At 34.3% G+C, this 1,656-nt stretch overlaps 1 protein-coding gene across 1 annotated transcript; it reads right to left on the reverse strand.

Moving 5' to 3' along the window:
• Positions 1–201: 201 nt before the first annotated feature.
• On the reverse strand, positions 202–1,134 carry LOC111381954 (the record flags this gene model as incomplete). The annotated part of the gene is made up of 4 exons (XM_023005797.1): positions 202–351; positions 547–666; positions 771–1,003; positions 1,076–1,134. Coding segments are annotated over 4 exons (562 nt in total), but the record flags the coding sequence as incomplete, so codon positions are not given.
• Positions 1,135–1,656: the final 522 nt, after the last annotated feature.

A 1,656-nucleotide genomic window follows, 5' to 3' on the forward strand; every position in this document is an offset into this window, starting at 1 on the left:
TGTTTTAGCATGACTTAATAGAGAGAAACATATCATAGATGAAGTTTGAATTCTTTAATAAATATAATTAATTAGGCTGATGTGAGCAAATTAATCATTTACTAAAGTACATAAATATGAAAATAACTCTAAATGATAAGCTAGTCATAATAATGAGAATCCTATTGCAAATATATGATATTGTGTTAGAAGATTTCTCACAGCGGTAGATGATAGAGTCTGGGAATGGAAAATGAGTGCTGCTTCTGAACACATTAGGCTTTCTGGCAAGAACATGGAGAGGAGATTCACCCTCCATATTAACTGAATTGATCAGCTTTGGGTAATGGCTGATTATCCGGTAAGCCAATTCTGTTGCAAAAAAAGAAAATCAAAAAAATCCAATTTGATTAAATCAAATACAGGTTTCCAATAAGGAAGAAATCAAAGAAGGGAAAATACTTTATATATATATATATAGTATGTATGTATGTATGTATAATCCAGTATACCAAACCTGCCTATGAATGTTTGAATGTGAAGAAAGTTGTAAAGAATAATTCTTACTGAAATATTCTCCGGAAATAGCTGAGTGTAAAAATTGCATTCCCATCTTCCCATCTACAAAGTGTTTCGTCTGGTTCTTGTCCTTTCGTTTGCTGATCTGTTTCTTGAAATGGCTTTTTACTGTAGAGATGATGGAGGGTAAGAAAACAATCCAACTTTCCATGATAAGCCGCTACAAACAATGGGGTATTTCCCTTTAAATTTTAAGTGTTAAATGAGTTCACGATCCCTTAAAGCTATGCACTTGCAGATACTTAGCCATCCGACTGCTGCTGCGAGATGGAGAGGAGTGTTTCCTTTATCATTCTTCATTGATAATATCTCGAATGCATCTTTGTCAGGTATGGATTTGATCATTTCCTCAATCTGTTTTTCACAATCAGGGCTCTGTAATTCAGAGTGGTAACTAGAGATGGCTACATGTAAAGCCGTCTCTTCTAATTTAGTGAGCTTGGCTCTGCAAGTGGAGGGATATTTCTTGTAAGCCTTTTAAACTTGGTTCCACTTCTATTTCATGGTGAGGTCAAACAGATCATCTAAAGAAATGTCTTCTTCTATTGGGGTTTCTTTGATTTTTGATGCCATTTGCTATATCAGATTAAAAGATATCAGATTAAAAGAGTTTCTGCTAACTGTTAATAATGTGTGAGGATGTCTTCCATCCAACTCTATTATATAAGAGACCTTCCAAATAATTTACTTCTCATTCCGTAAGAAGCTTCTCCAGTGAAAGAATGGATTAGCAGCAATCTATATTATCCCTCCATCTTTAATATCATGAGTTATTCCCACTAAAAAATGTCCTGTCAATTATGGAATTTTTTGGACAAAACTTGAAGCTAAAGTCGTTGAAGACTAATTTATGTAGATAAGCGTTTTCGTCTTTTAAAGCTTAGTCGAGTACAAGATGCTTCCTCATCGATTCATTTAAGTACTTGCAAGCACTATCTCAAGGAATGTGTAACGCCCCGACCCCTAGTGGACCGAAACGCTACTTACTTTACTTAGCTTAGCCGGTGGTTTAGTAACAAATGTATACGTTTTAGGGGAAGCTTACATTTTCGGATAATAATTTAAATAACAATACTTCAAATACTTTAAACAAAAACA

Source organism: Olea europaea, unplaced genomic scaffold (assembly GCF_002742605.1).
Source record: "Olea europaea var. sylvestris unplaced genomic scaffold, O_europaea_v1 scaffold24070, whole genome shotgun sequence".
NCBI classification, from domain to species: domain Eukaryota; kingdom Viridiplantae; phylum Streptophyta; class Magnoliopsida; order Lamiales; family Oleaceae; genus Olea; species Olea europaea.